This window comes from Melozone crissalis, unplaced genomic scaffold, assembly GCF_028551555.1.
Source record: "Melozone crissalis strain CALT ecotype California unplaced genomic scaffold, PUWL_Pcris_2 ptg000023l_1, whole genome shotgun sequence".
NCBI lineage: Eukaryota > Metazoa > Chordata > Aves > Passeriformes > Passerellidae > Melozone > Melozone crissalis.
The window spans coordinates 13,311,868-13,328,817 of NW_026535801.1; the positions used below are offsets into that span (position 1 = coordinate 13,311,868).

General features: G+C 38.7%; 1 protein-coding gene across 1 annotated transcript in view; it reads right to left on the reverse strand.

The window, feature by feature from the left end:
• Positions 1 to 16,950, reverse strand: part of HECW2 (HECT, C2 and WW domain containing E3 ubiquitin protein ligase 2) — a 143,413-nt gene that overhangs the window by 49,640 nt on the left and 76,823 nt on the right. Inside the window, exons 4-7 of the mRNA XM_054277876.1 lie at positions 10,655 to 10,749; positions 6,515 to 6,590; positions 4,555 to 4,724; positions 1,949 to 2,091 (exon numbers count right to left, since the gene is read on the reverse strand). Of these exons, the coding sequence (XP_054133851.1) occupies positions 1,949 to 2,091; positions 4,555 to 4,724; positions 6,515 to 6,590; positions 10,655 to 10,749 (484 nt within the window). The remainder of the gene's footprint in view (positions 1 to 1,948; positions 2,092 to 4,554; positions 4,725 to 6,514; positions 6,591 to 10,654; positions 10,750 to 16,950) is intronic.

A 16,950-nucleotide genomic window follows, 5' to 3' on the forward strand; every position in this document is an offset into this window, starting at 1 on the left:
CAATAGCCCACAGGATACCAAATCTCTGGAGTAGTGTCTCCAGGACCTGTCACAGACTCCTCACTCTGTACTCCAAGTACAAGTCACCATCAAATGTCTGAGGTTTCCAGTTTTTACATAAGTTTTATATTACTCCATGTCATTCGAGAATAGAGGAAGCCATGTCATGAATAATGCCTTTTCTGTATTCAACTGAATCAATTCTGGATGATTCTCACACTCATTTATCATGTTGTCCAGGAAATTAAAGCCACAGGCCATTTCATTACACAAATTTGTGAGCTCTGACTACAGCTAAAACTGGGGTAGAATTTATTAAAAGAGGATGGTTCTGGATTTCATCTTTTCATTCCTTAAGTATCATCCCTGACATTACCAAAATGATAGTGTTATACTTGCTTGACCAAAAAATAAAAAAATGCAAGAGCACTAGCAGTTATAATTGTGTATTTGGTACATTTTTACTTCACATCTACATTGACCACTACTTTACTTTTCAAAACCTTTGGTCAATCTTTACACAAAAACTGAAAATGGACAGGTATACTACAGAAGAAGAGGCAAAGATTTAATGTCAGTTCTAACAGCAGTATGGCAAACCAACCAAATACCCATATTCTTAATACAGATTTCTTATACTGCCTCTCCTTTCCCAAAATGACGTGATATATGAACTATACAGAACTGAAATTCAGAGAAGAAAACAGGAAATGTCTTCCAGATTAATGGTTTGAAGAAACAGAGGTGAGAACTGATGAACACAGAAAATTGGTAATTTCCACAAATCACAGCACCAGGAATCCCAGAGCACAAAAACATTTTGGTGTTTAGCAAGGAAATACACACCCTGCACTAGGTTTTAAAACCAGCCTAGATCATGGAGTTATTTTTGAGTTTATAGGAGTGTGCAAATTTATTAGAATAAGCTGCTTGTTCAACCAATATGTTGAAACTCGATGTGAAGCACTTCCTAGAAAAGTTATATTGTGTATATATCACTGTTCTTGGATACCACTACAAAACAAATGGACAGGCTTTTAAAAAAGTTCTATGTCAGAAGGTATCATCAAAATTTTAAGCTACTCTTACAATTTTATTCTTCCTTTACTTACCAGTGTAGACACCACTTTGAAAATGTCAAGTTGAAAACTGTTTTCAAATTGAATTTGATTTTCTCCCCTTATGCAACCTGTTACTTTGAGGGGAATATCTGTGGAAAAGGATGCCAGTTTGTATAAGTGCGATGACACTGCCATGCCCTTAAGCTTTAAAGCAGAAAATATGCATTTACTTTCACCATGATTCCTCATGGGCCTAATCCTGTGACTTTTTAAAGTCAATTGAGACACTAACTTTAGCAAACTTTGAGGCAGGGCCTTTAAAAAAGGCATGCACAAGAGGCGAATTTTGAGTCCCATCACTGAGCTATTCATAACAACAGGCAATTTTAATTGTGTAGTACTAGAAGCACGCTGAAAATAAGGAGTCACAGCCTTGCAGTTCTAGCCAATTCACTGAAGGGGTATTACATCTCTGATTAGTGAGCTGACAATTAAAAAGACACCAGCTGTACAAGAAGTCAGTCAATTATACCTGCTTGTTCTAAAAGATTTGCACACAACCATGTAGTACTATGAAAATGCCTTGCTTCTTGACTAGCTAGCCAGAGGGTAAGGTTTCTCGTGACTAGCATTTTTTATGTAAAGAAATAAGGCTGAAAGAAAAAGACACACATCAACAGAAACGTGGGTACATGTATTCAGGACAGGGCTAGAAACGTTGCCATTTTCCAGTCAGGCAATAAAGCTATTAAAACTACAATATATTTCTTAGTATAAATGTAGTAAAAATTTGCTGTGAGTAAACCAAAAAGGCTGCTCTTTGCTCTCAGTATCCTAGATGCTGAGTCCTCCTGCTGAACACAAGCATTAAGAATGTATTCATTTACCCAATTGCATGTCTCTCCAAAAGTCTCTGAACGGGTATGGTTAACTTCCCAAGGAAGCGCTTGATGATTGGACGACTCTTGGCAAATTTGTCTTTAACCTCAATTTCCAGGACATCTGTTAGAAGTGCAACAAAAGAATATTTCTGGAAGGAAAGAACATATTTGACACCATATCAATACACCTTTATTCAGAAAGAATGTACTTAATTATCACTAATGTGCAGCAAACTTCAAAAGTAATGACTGATGACAGCAGTTTCCACATGGCAAAATAATGTCAACATCATTTATTACAGAATTTTTGCATATGTAACTAGCTTTTTACTGTTCCTCATCCCCTTTCACAGTTTCTTGAAAAGAATTGCTCAGTAAGAAACTGCACTGGATAAAAGCACTTTCAGGGTGTATGTCAGAAAGTAGAACGCCCTGTATCCTACTGCTTGCTTCTATTTGAACAGGGGAAAGCAAGAAGAGAAGGAATCCTGGCTGTACTCTGTCAGGTCCATGTAGGAGGAAGGAAAGAAGTGTCTCACTCCAGGCTGTGCTCAGAAGAATCTCCCTCCCAAAATCACGCCTGGCATTCATGTTTTGTATGCATCACAGGAAGGCAGAAGGGGAATGTGTGTACAGTACATTCAGGAGCAGCATCAATACAGAAGGAGAATTTTCTATGGAGTTTTGCCCCAACATTGACAAATCTTCCCAGCAAACTCCAACAGAACCTCTTCCTGCACTTCAGGCCTTTAAACAATATGATGCTACTTTACAGAAGATTTCTTAATATCTGGTAAAATCATTTTTCCACCTTTCCCTACATGGGAACATTAACACAGTTACTCTTTTCAGCTTTCATTTTCATGCATTTTGTGAGCACTTCATCTCTTACATCTGTACTGTCTGTCAAGTCTGCCCAACAATGGCCAAAAGATTCAAATGTGGTACAGGGCAAATGTTAAGCAAGCATGTTGGCAGACACACACACACACACACACACATACAGTGTGATGATAAATTCCCTTAGGAAAACAGGCTTAGAAACCCAAAATATGTATTTGTCATCTAGATTTTAAAATATTCCAAATAAGCAAGCAAAGTATGGCATAACCTACTCAGAAAAAACAAGGTCATCTGGTTACTCTTTTACTATCTGCCACCTTCATGACCTCTGAGCAAACCACCTGTGCACAATGCCTAATTCACATGTGGTTAGGTAGCCAAAGATATATTGAGCAATGAGCAATAGGAGAAATAGCTTCTCAGTTCAGCTGCAGGCATCAGATAAACATCTTCAAAAAAACCAATTAAACTGGGTCAGGAATAAAATACCTTCCTCATGCTGAGCAACTGTCATAACTGGGTTCCTCTGATAAACAAAACTTAAAAATGTGTCACTCTCACTTTGCTATAATATTGCAAATTACTTTGCAGAAAGTATTAGGTGTAAAACAGGATCAATCCTGCACCACTAGGACAGAATATGTAATGGGATCATAACTGCTGTTGTCAGAGTATTGCTAAAAGGAAGATCCAGCAGCTAAAGCAAGCTAATACAACGTGTGCACCAGTGAACATTATCTCTTTTCTAATAAGCTTCAAAGCCAAGGAGAACTGGAGGAGGACTAAAAAGGGGGGGGGATAAAAAGAGTAAATTTTCTTTCTAGCTACTGGATAGATGGACAGAAGAATCAGTGTAGAGACCCAAACTTTTAGGACTATTCACATCTACAGTCTTTCCCACAACCAAGCACCATAGGGCAATGCTAATGCTGGCCCTGCTCAGTTCTGCTTTACTGCTTGTTTGCTTTATGATTTGTGGAAACATTTCCCAAAGCCTACTCAATTTTCATCTTCCCAAAGAATACATTAACATTCACCACAGTACAGGCTTGGCAGTCCTGAAAGGGCTATGGATGTGTGTCAGCAGTTTCACTTTGCCACATAAACATTTATCTCCAAAAGCACAGACATGGCTCTCCTGCACTCAATGACAGTTGTGGGACTGATCTCCTTCCATGGGATCTGCACAGTTTACCCAATACAAGCACGTTTGGCAAACTTGCAGACTACCAGTTTCCCCCCTTGCTGAGTGGTGCTCTAACACCTTCCTGGGTTTTTCTTCCTACAAGGTGTAGCTTGCAGGGGCTACATCAAAGAGCATCCCTCAGCCTGACAAAATGGAATATTTATCACCTGCTATGCAGCACGAAAACACCATTTCCAAATGAACAGTTGTGCAATCACTGAGCATGAATGCTCATGTAGTGTAACATCTCTTTAAGAGTCTTCTCACAACATATAATCCAACTTTAACTAATTTATTTTTGCAGTTTGAAGAAATCTACGGGGTGGCTGAGTTCAGCTTTTTTTTTAGCAGAGAAGGGAATGAACTGCCAGCAGCTAAAATACCCAGTTTTAATATGCAGACCATAACTGCTTCTATACACTAACAGGGTTCCTAAAAATACTAAAATTTCTGTGTCACATTAAATAACTAGCTACAAAATAAGCTCACAGCTTTCAGAGAGTAAGGCCTAATGCACGAGGAGAAAATGCAAGGCTGGTACACTGCATCAGCTGGCAGCCAGCTCCCAGAAGGGATACATTACCTCTCTGTGCCAAACAGGATTAGTTGTGTTACTGATGATAGTCGACCTTCTTTCCTGGCCATGGTGAGCAAACGTAGGAAATGTACTTTTCTTGCCTGGCTGAATGGACATCTTTAGATAAGGATCAGGGTTGAAGAACATGCCTTTTTTAAGTCCAGCTGCTCTAATATCTATAAAGCAAAACAAGAAGGAAGGAAAAAGGAACTGAGTAAATTAAAGCTAGTTCACAAAGTAGTGTATTCCTAAAATATTACTCAGGAAATCAATTCACCATAGATTACTAAATAAAGCAACTTAAAAGTACTCACACATTAACTGGATCCAGTGTACAGCAGGAAATCAAGTGTTTTCCCAAAAGAATATAAGGAAGAATGGTATCAACATCCTCATTTACATTTGAGCCTCCACTTATTTGTAAAATAAAAAGCATAAACTTGTAGCTCACCTACAAATATTTTTCTCAGTAAGGTATCTAAGGTATTTCCACTCAAATAAAAAAACAAGAAACTCCAACAGAAACAGCCCAAAATGAATCATACAGCACTTGTTTTGTTTCTGGGTGAGGAGAGAAGATAAAAAACTGTATGGGAGGTAATGCAGTGAAAAGACACTTTCCAAAAGTTCAGTCTTTGATAAATGTAACTTTCCAAGTCTGCGCTGGACTATGATGCAATTTTCTCCCAACAGAGCAGATAATCCACCTCACATAAAAGGAGGCAAAGTCTTCTGAAAAGGCTTCTTTTTTTCCTAGGGAAGCCTCAGTACTGCTGCCCTCACAACTTACAACAATAAATAATAATTTCCTCAGGAGCATATTGTCATGACTAGGGGCTTCAATGACAGTGCAAGCTTCAGCAACAAGAAAAATAAAGAGGTACTTTTTAATATAATACTATATTTTAAACTTAACAGTAAAATATTTCTCTGTAGGTTTGCTGAGGCACAAGACTTTTCTTTTTCCACTAAGTACAGCAGTATGCTGCATGCAGCAATGCAACTGGCACATACAGTTTAGACATCCAGCAGAATTCACTACTCTAAAGTTAAATGCCATGCCTGTGGATTTGGTAAAAAAAAAAAGAATCCTACCCAATATTCAGAATTAAGCCATACAGCAGAAACAATTAAATAGAGCCATGTGTAAATGAACAACTCAAAAACATTACAGGACGCGTGTCACATGCCTATCAGTCAAAATTATTTCATGGGACTCCTCAGGCAGAATCACAACTGTCTATTAAACAAAACAGGTTTTTCAGAACTCACAAAGCAATTACTTGTATAGTCCACTATGTGAGTCTGTAGAACCTATCAGCTCAGGTAACTGCTGAAAGGCCACTCCAAAAAGCAGTACCTCTACAACCTCCACCTCTTTTCTGCTCTACCTCTACAATCTCTGCACGTTTTATTGTCAGCTCTTCAATATTCAGAAGTGAATTTCATCTGCCTTTACTCAAGCTGAATATGCTTCTGTCTCACACAGGATTTCCCTGGAATAAAGTGCTAATCAAAACAAGTGAAGCTGGTAGACTGCACCCCTACAGCTATTTATTTCACTGTAGTGACAGTTTAGCTCTGTTACAAATGAATTTTTTTCCCTTTCTAAATCACCATTCAGCTATTGCTTTTTTCAAAGGGATAAAGCCAGACTGCATTTTAGTTACAAGTTATGCTTTCCACTCTTCAATCAGAGAGGAACTGTCCCTTGTGCAAACTGGAAATTTCCCTAAATTTTTCATGCTGGGATATATCAAATCCATTTCTTTCACTCCTGGAGATGCATGATTCTGGCTGGTTTTCAACAAACAGAAGTTCTAAAGAAATGGCATCTTTCAAGCCACTAGAGTGTGCTCCTACAGAGGCTAATGAAGAAAAACATTCCATCTTTGATGTTATTTAGAACAGAAACTTACATTTTTTAAAACAATAATTTGTAAAAGACAGAAGCATTGGTTTTTACCTGATAGGGTAAAGCTGACCAACTTCCTAGAGTGCTGAGCTCCAGAAGCACCTTCATCTGTGCCTTCTACTCCCATCTGAAGAGGAGGGAAAAAAAGAAATATACCACAGAAGTTTTCATCTGCTTTGTACATGCCTGAGGATGATAACACAATTTGAAGGTATTATGGTAGAGAAGGAGCTGCCTTATCACCACACACAGCTTCAGTCACAGCATTAGTTTACAGCAAAATATCTGTTATTTATGTCACACAGTGCTAATATACCAGTAGCCCAAATCTTCCGAACAGAACATGTACAGCCTAACACACATGCAGACAATATTAACCAGAGAAAACCTTTATCTTTTACAGCTTTCCCTTTTGTAAAATAACAAACAACAGCATGGATTTGTAATACACATCAAAGCACTGAGCTGTCCAGTGACAGCACATGTAACTTTTGTCACTTTCCACAAATAATTTAGTGTGCAACAAAACAAAAAAAAAAGGCAGAGATCAAAGAGAGACTAAAAAAGCTTTCAGCTCTATTAACAAAAGCTCCTTTTAAACAGAAAAGCGCATCAGACATCTAAATATAAATGTGGTCTAAAAGCTTATGCTGCACAGATTTTTGAGGTTTGGTTTCTACTGAAATCCCTCATTAGGTAAAGCACTACTTCAGAATAAAAGTTTCTCCTGTATTAATGTCTGTCTCTTTCAACTAGCAGAAGGATTTGTCTTTCAAGACAGAGGAGATGTGCATCCAGCTGAATAATCTATCACAGAGACATCAATGGAGAGAGATCTCTGAAGACAAATGGTTCCTTGGGCAGGCACTGCACTCACTCCCAGTCAGGAGAGGTGACACAGAAAAAGTCTGAGCCAAACACAGTGCTGAGGGTTAATGCCAGTGATAGAACAGGGTCTGATCTATTGAAAGATGCAAATCAGCTGAATAAAAATGGGCACACCTGTGAGTGTAGATGAAGAATGGGAGGCAGCCCTGAGCAGCTGAGCAGTGGTTTGAAGTCACCAGATGGATAAATGACTCTGGAGCTGCAGCAGCCACAGGGAAGCTGCTTTGCATTCAACAAACACATAGTCATTCCTTTTTATACTGCTTTAAGCTACTTAATAATATCATTTCAAATACTTCCCACGATGATCAGCAAGCACATTGGGATTTCATTGGAATTAGCAAACATGTGGATTTCTCCAGCCATGATGTTGGGGCCTGGCATCCCCGTGGGCCTCAGCAGTCTTGTCAGGGGACACACTGTGCCAGCAGGCACTGCCACTCGCCAGCCAGTCCATTCCCTTCCCTCACTGCTGCCTTCATGGGCACTTCCCACCTCTCAGGGCAAGACAAGTCTCACCAGAGTGCTCAGAACTATCCCTTTTCCATCCACCATGACGTTATTATGCCAGTGATTTTATACGGATGCCTAAGTAGTGACAGGTGGTAGCAAAATTATGAAGGCATCAAAAGCAATGGGTTAATTCCAGCTGGATCAGTGTCCCCTTGTCTACAGACAAATACCATGGAAGCAGTGAGAGTGATGCCACTGTGATAGCAATGCTGTCCAGGCAATGCCACAGGAATGCTGTGTATTCCAGTTTCCTCTTTTAGGCTTATTTCAGCACACACTGTTTTCCCTATTAAAAATGCTAGTCATCAACAAAAAGGCCTTCCCCATTCTATACCTGTTTTTTTGCTACAAGTTGGACTCCATTCAAATAATATAATTTTTATTGCTAACTTCACATTATAGAAAACAGAATTTGCCGACAATTCAGCTACAGTAACATGAACGCTGACAGTGTTCCCTAGCACTTCCATGACTTTTCTATACAACCTCTTCCTGTTCCATTATGATCTAAAAAGAAGTTTCAATTCTTCTGCCCCAAGTGAAAAAATTCATCCCATCACACACACAGAGTTTTGCAGCACAAAGCTCATGTAATCTGGTGTAACACAGTGTTTCTAAATGCTCCATCAGGCCTTCCATTTCCCCTGAACCAAAGTAACACAATAGAATGTTAGCTGCTTATCCAAAAATATGATGGACTGAAATACCTGCTGTGATACACCATCAGTATGAAAAAATCCAGTAAGCAAGGAATTTATTGCACCATAAAAAAGGGGAGTGAGCACACCACAACTCTTACCACATCCTCAAACAGCATTTCTCTAAGAAAACACAGAATTGGTACCAAGAGAACCCAGTGGTCTCTATTGCCCATTGCTTAAGCTCAACACCAAAACCATGGAAATGCAGTGAAGTTTTAATGTTTAACAACAGGTTTACTTACACATAACTAACCCAGTATGACATTTTTAGGAAGTATAACCTGAACTGTCATACAACATTCTCATCAGGAAAAGTAACAGCTCTCTATTTCTGGAAGTCTGCACTGTTAATGCAAACAAAAATGTTTATATAAAATTACCCCTTCTAGCAGGTGTGTGAATTCTGTACAATAGCCAGGACCTTGCACATAACTAACCCAGTATGACATTTTTAGGAAGTATCATCTGAACTGTCATACAACATTCTCACCAGGAAAAGTAACAGCTCTCTATTTCTGGAAGTCTACACTATTAACGCAAACAAAAATGTTTATATAAAATTACCCCTTCTAGCAGGTGTGTGAATTCTGTACAATAGCCAGGACCCTGCATTACCTTTCAAAGGAAAGAAATTTAAACAGCAAAAGCTGGTATAAGCCTTCAAGAACTAGCATGACTCTCAAAGACAGCCCTCCAGGTAACTACCAAGTCATTAAATGCACAGTTAGATGATAGATGTTCAGATGTCCTTTTGTTCAATGAATCCCAAAACTACTGGTGGATAACATGATAAGGTCAAGAACATACAAAATTTCAGGTGGTTTCTCCACTCAGTGTAATCACACTGCTTCTCAGTAATGATCTAGTGCAGCACTCAGCCCATTATAAGGGTTATTCTGACATGCATTTTTTCCTCTTGCTCAAAATCAGACTACTTGTCTTTAGTTTATAAATTGATTAAAGACAGTAGCTGGCAGGCTCATTAACTATGACACATTTTCTCCTGTAAAGTATCGAGTCTGTAGGCATCTGTGAAACTGTTACTCATAGTGAGATCTGACAATTAAACAATGCTACCACCTAGGTTTGTAATGCCAAGAGAAAACCCACACACATTTGGTATATTGAGATACAAAGTCTAGTACAGCACATTTAGGGTCAGATAACCATAGCATGTTGTGTATATAATACACAACACTGCAAAAGCACAGAATAAATGCTATGCAGTCTGAGTAATTTCTGCTTTACTGTATCCTCAACACTGCAGCTGTCAGGACACCACCCTGACAGTTGTGATCTTAAATATTTGGCAGCTAACATCAACAAATCAAATGCACTGTGAAACTTGCTGAAGCTTAGCTGAAGAACTAACCTGATAGATAAATCACTTGCAGCAAAAGCACCATGGTACAAGTTTGGAAGCCTTTTCTGCTACTGCTTAACAACTATTCCACTGCCACATAAACAACTAAAAAAACTATTCTAAAACTTAAACAAGTCTCATAACACAAATGCAGTAAGACAATACTTCTTGGTAATCAGGGAATTACTAAATTTCAATGGTATATGAACACTGAAAGAATTCAGTAAGTTTTGCAAGAGCAGAGTTTTTTCCAGTTTAATTCATACTAAGAATTGCCATCTCTGCAACAGTTTCATACTGAATATTAGGAAATATTTAAGAAATAGGAAGAAATGGAGACTCTGGACATGGTTTCAGTTATATAATCATGTGAAAAATTCCTATTATGGTGTTAAATTACAGAAAACTATAAGTAGCAAAAAACTGAATGCAAGCAAAGTCAAATTCTTAGCATAAAAAACTTCAGTTAACCCCTGATTTTTTACTGTTATTTTATTAAGAGCAATACAAAACCATGAAAATCACTTTCCAGTTCATAGTTTTGTAAGACAGCACTTTTTTTTTTGTTTTGTTTTTTTTGTTTTTTGTTTATAATTGCTGTCAATAGTAAAAGCAGGAGATATTGATGGGTTGGTCTGACAGTTAATACTGTCATTACTACTATCATTTTATAAAACCTATCAATAAATCATCCACAAATACAATGAACAAAGAGGCTAAACTCACCATCACAGCAGGGTTTTTCACAGTGATACATGGAGTAGTAGCTCTGAGGGCTCCACTAACACCATGGTAGTATTTAAAACAGATCTTTATTTCAGCTGAAAAGAAAACAAAAACCACATTAAACACTTCATGACTGACCCTAGGCAAAAGAGACACAACAAAAGGGTCCAGCTTTCAGTGACCTATCTTCAGAAACACTCTAACAGGAAATTAAAAATAGAGCTGCTGGTTATATCCTTGTTGTGTGTTGGGTCATTCTGTTACTTAACAGACAAAAACTATAACTTACCTAATTCTGCAACTTGTATTTCTGCTACTGTATCATCAGCCCTGAAAAAGGCACATAAGACATTTGCCACTAGGATGATTTTGTAGCACTTTGGAAGAACGTGACACATATGTGAAGGAAGCTGGAATCACTTTATATTTCAGAACACAGGAAAGGTAAATGTTGAACCATGTTTCTGGTCCCACTGATTAAAGTTTTGTTTGCTAAACTGCATTTGCTGCAAACAAAAGAGTATTATGTTTAACTGAAGCCTGACCTCCCTTGTAGTTCCTCTGCATTCTTCCAACCAAGCAGAACAGCTATAATTATGGCTGTCCTTGATCCTCTGGGATTTTCCCTATCTGGAACAATGTCTGTTTTCCTTCTCCATTGGGATAACTCTTCTGTGTAAGGCTGGTGAGGGTTTTACCTCTGGGTACAGAGATGGCCACAGGCAGACAGCAATGGCCAAAGGCAAGCAGGAATTACAGCAGCCGGTTCAGACACAGGATGTGTATGAAAGTCTTGGCAGTTCAATTCCTCTGCTTGGTATAACAATATGTCAGCAGTCCCGAAGTACAAAACCCAGAGTTTGGTGTATGATTTTGAGACATATATGGCCTGATTCCTTGAGGGTTGAGGTACCCACTTATCCCTACTCAGAAACCCACTCTGCAAGCCTGCTCAGCCAAAAAAGGATTATTTATTTTTAAATTTGCTGCAGTTACATATCAACATTTATTTACTATCTTCCTCCCAGAACAAAGAGGAGACACCTCAGAACAGCTCTTCAAAGGAAAGTGTCTGGCTGACAGTGCCTCCAGGGAATCAGGAGGTGGAGAAGCTGCTGAGCCCACTTCCTCCTCCTCACAGATGAGTTCACATACACAGACAAAACATGCTCCATTTACCACAAGCTTTACAGCAAAATTCAAAATGCAGACAGGATTTCTAATCACCTACAAAGGTTTATGAGACTTAAAACTCATCAGGCAGGACGATGGGTTAGTTTCCTCCTGAACTGAGCAATTCTGCTTACCTACCAACAATGCTTATACCCAGGACTCACAAGAATTTCTAGCTCACATAAAATCAGAGGTTCAGCACTTGCAAAATTTGGGAGGATTTATACCAAGTACTGGACTCTCCACATTGTAAAATGCACATACTAAGTAACAAGAACTCAAGTCTGAGCATCTCCTATTCACACTGAGAACATAAAGACAGTGTACTATTCCAACCAAAACTTCCAATTTCCAGCTATATTGCCTGCTTTTATTGCATTGTTTACTTTTATTGCAACCTGAGCTTAATTTTCAGAGAGTTTCTGGAGCTACTGTTTATCCAGTCTGTTGTGACTATCTTCTGTCAATTCATCACTTTCAAACAAAATCTAGCAATAGAAAGGTTACCCAGCTGCTGGTTCTATCCACAGACAATCCATAATGTGATGGGGGACAAACACTCTAACTACACTGACAGGTACATTTATCTAAAGGCTGAAATGCAATACTACAAGTTTTGTATCCTGATATTTCTTTCTCTCAATGACTTCTATGAGCATACAGTACTTTTCAATACCTGTATATGGCTGGTGATAGAAAAATGCTTGATTCAAGAAATGGATCTGACATTCCCTTTCAGGTACACTAAATTAAAAAAAATACAATCTAACAAACAAAATACCAAACTTCAGGACTTATTACTAGAAATAATCAGAAAAAGCAGAGCATTTAAAAACATGACAATTAGACTTCTTCTCCCACTTGCCAGCAGAAGCAACACTGATTCAGCTTGGGATTTATACAGCACTGCATTCGGACATGCATTTAGAGAAATGGCAGATCAGCTGTTAGCAGTGTGTCAGTGGGATTAATACAAGAGAAGCTGTGCCCGAAATTCAGCACAAAATTGAAAAATGGGCTACCCACAATAGGCATGCAGATGTTGGCAAAATGAGCATGGATTTGCAAGACTGGATCTTATACACAGCAACAATACAAACACTTCATAGGGTAAGAGACACCAAAGTGGTTTTTTTCTTGGTTAATAAAGCTAGAAACTGCAGTTAATGTAAACAGAAGAAGAGATCTCAGAGGAACCCTCTAAGTTCAAAGCAGCTAAGGATGTAGCTTTTTGACATGTCTTGTGTGGTGCTATCAGAAAAAAAATCTTGATTAGAAGAGGTTTTTCTTGATGACTGATGGATTCCTGACCTCTAAATCTATTGAAAACAAGCATCTGTGGCTGATCTGATAGTTACAGGTGGTGTGCTTGTTCTAAGGCAGCAGTAAGTCCAATTATCTGCAAACAGGACTTCAGTATTTTGAAAAATGAGTTCAATACCATATTAACACACAGGTTTCCTCTGAACTATTCTCTACTCTAAATGCACTTTAGCATGTGTCACCTACAGAGTTTCCCAGTTTCTTTAATTTCTCCTGTCATCTTGTTTTTATGTGTTGCCTTCAGGGGGAAACTAGCACTTCTCTTTTTTCTTTCCTATTTATTCTTCCTCAACAGGTTAATGAGATTGCTTTGCATGGGATGCCTAATGAAAACATTAAGAGCAGTAAACCCAGCAAAGGAGATACATCTGTACCTGACCACAGAATCATTTGCTGTATCATTAAAGCAAATAAGATGTTTCAGAACACAAAAGAATTTTCATTCATGGGAAAAATTAATGTACTTTTGATACTACAAGTGTCCTTTTATAATTGATATTCCTGCAGACATACAGACCACAATAAATTCCTTCTTTAATTAAAAATAAGCCAAAAATTAAAGTGGGGGGATTTATGATTCTTTCAAAGCTATCACATGGCCATATAAAAAGTGATATATATGTTAATTAATCTGAAAACTCTGTGAAACCATATTCCCCTTCTTTTAAAGCTAATAGCTGTTACTATGTCATAACCATAGTCTTAGAGCTTTATTACACAAAAATGTTGGAATCAGTAAAGGTTTCTGGGACTCAAACATTGACATTTGAATTTCAAAAGAACACCTGCATGAGATTATAGTGCTGTTACCTCTATGGAGCATATACTTTTGCCTCTTCAGTAATAAAGGGATCAGCTTACACTAAATAACAGCTTGGGTTTAAAACATCTCTAATTCCCCAAAGTTCCTCACTAACTACTTTTTTACTGCCTTCAATACTTTACCTTTGCCCATCAAAAGAATGCTTTAATAAAAGACAGATACTAAGAATACATAAATACATGAGCATAATCCTTGGAGAATGCATTCTTTCTGGGAGACAGATAATGCAGGAAAGCAACTGTGTTTGCTGTGAGAACAGCTTGCTCCAGACAGACCCTAGTCAAACAAAACACCTGTATTAGAGGTGGAACCATCTCCACTGAGAAGGGATAAGCAGATACATCTCAAAAAAGAAGTCAAATCTAAGTTGGGTTACAACAGAACAGTCTAGAGCAAAACAGCGCTCCTGGTTCACAGTATGGAACCTGCACAGCCGCTGAAACTTCCTGGCCACTGCAGCTGAGTACCCAGAAGGTACTTGGGCTGAATCCATGGCTCTCTGCAGACAGAAACATATGTCCTCCAACAATCACTGAGGAAAAAGCTGACAGAACAGTAACCCAATTGGAAAAATATGAGAGCATGTTCTGCAAAGCTTATTTAAGAAAACTAGAACAAATGAAGTCACTCACATTCATGCTTTACAAAGCTATAAAGGGAGATGCAATCCATGAAAAAGCTACAGATTTAAATCCTATTTTTTCCCATCTGAACCTGACAGACAACTGCAGAAATTCAGCAGTGCTATGTATGTCCTGCCTGTTGAACTTTTCTGTAGTGTGACAGTTCAGTGAACTCAACATTTCTGTTTGGACATTTAGCATTCTCTTCTCTGCATCACTTTCAGCATGTGCATTTTTGATTACTTCCTATTGGACAGTAGCAAACAAGCAGCAGAATGCAAGGGCCAAAGCTGGCAGCCCTCAGGTACTTGCCATCTCTCTCAGCAGGTGTATCACAGACTTTATTTTACAGGAACATTAGGCAGACCACCTACAAAGTGACCTACAGAAAGCTTTTTAGCTAAAGTAGGATCAATAACAGAAAGTGCTTATGTCCCACTGGTCTTTCCATCTAACCTGCTTCAAAGGGAATGTGGACAAATGCTTGTTCAGGTAACAGAGCATCCCTATCCCTACCAGCCCCACTCACTTTGCTGCCAACAGAGATTCTTATTTAATAATAGTCATGAGAACTATTATGCTCCAGTTTGGCAAAGTAACTATAATCTAACCTTTAAAACAAAACACTGGGGTATTATGTGCATAAGGAAGTCAACAAAGCCTGCCACAAATGTAAAAAATACAAGACTTGATCCTATTTCAGTTATTTTTGATGCTCAAAAACAGCTGTTAAGAGACAACATAAAAAACCAGCAGAAGAATAATAGAAGTATTTCTAACTCAGTAAATATGTCTATAAATAGAGTAGGGACAATAACCATGAGTCCCCAGACAGACCACTGAAAGGGCACTGGTTGCAGGGCACTGCACAGATGAATGTTCCAGGCTCAGAACAATTCCATGTGAGAAAACCATGACCTTTACAGAATTTAACTGGTAAAATTTTAAATGGTAAAAATATGAAGATTGGATACAAGTAATGAACTACATTCATAGAACATTCATTAACATTGACCATTATGGCCAAAACCATTACAAAAAATAAATTCTGTTCATACCTCTAGTTACAAGTAGCCCTTAAAAGATATAAGTATATAAAGTTCAATTTTTAAACTGGTATTTTTTTTCCTTAGATATCTATCAGCTTTTAACAAAAAAAAAAGAGAGCTGGGAGTCTGCTTTGCTAGCTATAAAGTAAGGCATTTCAGTCCCAATACACTATTTTTGCAAGTTATAATTTCATGGAAATAGGAACTGAATACCAAGAACTTCACATAAAACCTCACTTTTAACATGATACCAGTGTAATGCAAACATATATATTACCATGTCTTCTGAATATATCTCTTATAGACCTGCCCTGCTGGGGACTTGGGAGGAGCTGGTGGAAGGGAGGCTGGCCATGACCCAGCCATGGGCACTCCCAGCCCAGAAAGCCAAACCTGCCCTGGGCTGCATCCAAAGCCCCGTGGGCAGCAGGGCAAGGCAAGGCAGGGGATTCTGCCCCTCTGCTCTGAGATCCCACCTGGAACCCTGCATCAGCTCTGGGGCCAGCACAGGAGGGGAGTGATTCCACAGGAGGCCACCAAGAGATTGGAAGAATGGAGAACCTCTCTTATGAAGACAGGCTGGGAGAGTTGGGTTTGCTCAGCCTGGAGAAGAAAAAGCTCTGAAGAGAACTCACTGCAGCCTTTCAGTACTTGAAGGGAGCTTATCAGAAAGACAGGGACAGATTTTTTACCAAGTACAGTGGATAATGGTTTTAAACTAAAATAGGGTAGATTCAGACTAGACATAAGGATGAAACTTTATACAGTGAGGGTACTGAAATGCTGGCATATGTTGCCCAGAGGTGCGGTAGGTGCCCAGTCCCTGGAAGCACTCAACATCTGGTTGGATAGGGATCTGAGCAGCCTGACCTATCAAAGAGGCTCCTTTGCAGGGGGGCTGGACTAGAGACCTTTAAAGGTCCCTTCCAACTCCAACTATTCTGTGATTCTATGGCACAAATGAAATTTTAGTTCAAAACACACTGCATCTGTGCAGTCACTGCATCCAAGTATTGCCGTGTGGCACCAGAAGAAATTTAACCACAGAAAATCCCAGGGGAGATTTGGAAATGATTGATGTGACAAGACTGGCAGTCTCTGGATGAATCCCAACAGCTGCCACTGTGGACTATTGCTCACAGCATCAAGCCATAGCACTGCTAAAGAAAATATATGCAAATCAATGTATTTCTATTCTACTGACAGTAATGACTATGACATCAAACGATATAAATAACAACAAAGGTAGGTAAAGTAGGTGAAGGTGCTTCTTGTGGACACTGTAATTAACACTCATGGGACCAA